The sequence below is a fragment of the Nannochloropsis gaditana genome, assembly GCF_000240725.1.
Source record: "Nannochloropsis gaditana CCMP526 unplaced genomic scaffold scaffold1252, whole genome shotgun sequence".
NCBI lineage: Eukaryota > Eustigmatophyceae > Eustigmatales > Monodopsidaceae > Microchloropsis > Microchloropsis gaditana.
In genome coordinates, this window is record NW_005802701.1 from 1 (window position 1) to 1,861 (window position 1,861).

Below are 1,861 nucleotides of genomic sequence, written 5' to 3' on the forward strand. Positions count from 1 at the left end.
GAGAGAGAGAGGAAGGCATCAATAGGGAACGCACTCTGGGCAGATGTCGGGCTGGGAGGACAAACAAAGAGGGAGCACGGGGGGGAGCACAGAGGGAGGCAGGAGAGGAGGGCGGAAGGGAGGGAGGGAGGCAGGGGAGGAGGGCGGAAGGGAGGGAGGGAGGCAGGAGAGGAGGGCGGGAGGGAGGGAGGGGCCTACCTCGGGCTTGTCGGCGTAGGCGGACTTGACCCGGTCCATGTACAGGACCGCGTCCTCCATGCTCACGTCCTCCTTCGCCTCCCCTCCCCCTTCCGTCACACCGGTCTGCAGGGGGGGCCGGGTCCCGTTTCCTCCGGGCAGGAAGGGAGGGTGGGAGGGCGGGGCGGAGGGGCGTGCGTTCCATCCCCGATACCCTGAGGGATGGCCCATGGAGTGCGGGAAGGACGCCGGCCCCGGGACCGATGGGGCTGGGGAAGGAAGGGGCGGATCGACGGCGTGGATCCCGCTCAAAAAGTCTTGAAAGCCTCGGAGTAGGGAATCCTGCCCTTGGAACAAGCGCGAGACCTGCCCACAGAGGTTGGGGGTATCCCGGCGCCCTTCCTTGTGCTCCCTCATCACGCTCAGAAAGGAGGCGTATATGTCGGGCTGGTGCGCAAAGGTGCGTTGCACGAGCTCCAGATAGACCAGGGCGTTCTGCATCAATGCTGCGTGGGACGGGGGCATGGAGGGACGACCGGGGAAAGCGGGGCTCGGAGCATTATAGGGGAGAGAGTAGGAAGGAGGGGGGAGACCACGGTGCCAATCCTGCCCGGGCTTGCTCGCGTTGTTGTTCATAAGGTGAGCGTTGCTCCCAGAGTATAAACCCTGGAAGTTGCTGGACGCTGCGGGGAGAGAGGAGTTTGGGTTGGCAAAGAGGCTTGCCATCCCGCCCCCTGCGGATGTGAAAAGGCCCGCGCCTGTCAGCGAAGGGCCTGTGGGATAAGGATGAATTGGTGCAAGTTTCACAATAAATGATCAAAAAGGCTCATCGCATGTTTTGAAGTTTGTTGCATCGGCATTCAAGATGGACGAAGCAGGCCGTGGCAACTCCCTCCCTTTCTTCCGCCATGCATTTTCTCTGCGCGTCGAAAGCTCTTCGACGAGATTTATGGTACTAGTGCATCCCTTCATTCTCGATATGCAAACATTTCATACTCACGTTGATACACAGGGGGTGCCCCCACGGGCATGTCCCGCGGGCGCGAGTGCAGAGGAGGGGGAGGCTGCTGCTGTTGTTGATAGGGCCTTGGGCTGTTGGTACCGCTAGCACCCGGACCGCTGCTCATATTCCCACTGAAGAGGCCGCTGCCACCCGTTGCTTTATTTTGACGATCCATGGCACCAAAGTCCGTGGGAATGGCCCGCCAAGCGTGGAGAAGACGGAAGGCAGAAAGAGTGAAGGCGCGGGGGGCCGAAGCAGGTGTGGGCTATGATGAACCCGGGGCCTTCTACGCACCCGACGCTCGTAATCACGTCCACAGCAATAGGGCCGGCGACACCTATGAACCATTGCGCGGTGAAAACATGTGAGAAGAAGTATGGACCAGCTACGTGGCGGGTGTCATGTCGTGTATACTTCCTACGACTCAGGTCAAGCGCACTTGATGCTCCCCCCACCCCCCCGGAGTCCGAGTCGGCGAAGGGCAGCGCCCACGGAAAACCAAAACCCAAACACTCAAAATACCAAAAAAAAGACAAACCCAGACCGACGTGACGCAACGCGCGGGACTCGGAAAAGTTCTCACGCGATGGTTGAATACGGTGGGTTTCTCCGTCCTTTCCCTCCCGTTGTAAATTCTTTCTTTTCGTTTATATCAGGGCTTCGAGGGTGTCATTTTTATTT

The 1,861-nt window shown here is 59.7% G+C and overlaps 1 protein-coding gene across 1 annotated transcript; it reads right to left on the reverse strand.

Moving 5' to 3' along the window:
* Positions 1-36: 36 nt before the first annotated feature.
* Positions 37-1,521, reverse strand: NGA_0699010 (transcriptional repressor sin3p; the record flags this gene model as incomplete). Its single annotated transcript, XM_005852423.1, has 2 exons — positions 1,178-1,521; positions 37-950 (listed from the first exon to the last, which is right to left on the reverse strand). Coding segments are annotated over exons 1-2 (1,092 nt in total), but the record flags the coding sequence as incomplete, so codon positions are not given.
* Between the last annotated feature and the right edge of the window lie 340 nt (positions 1,522-1,861).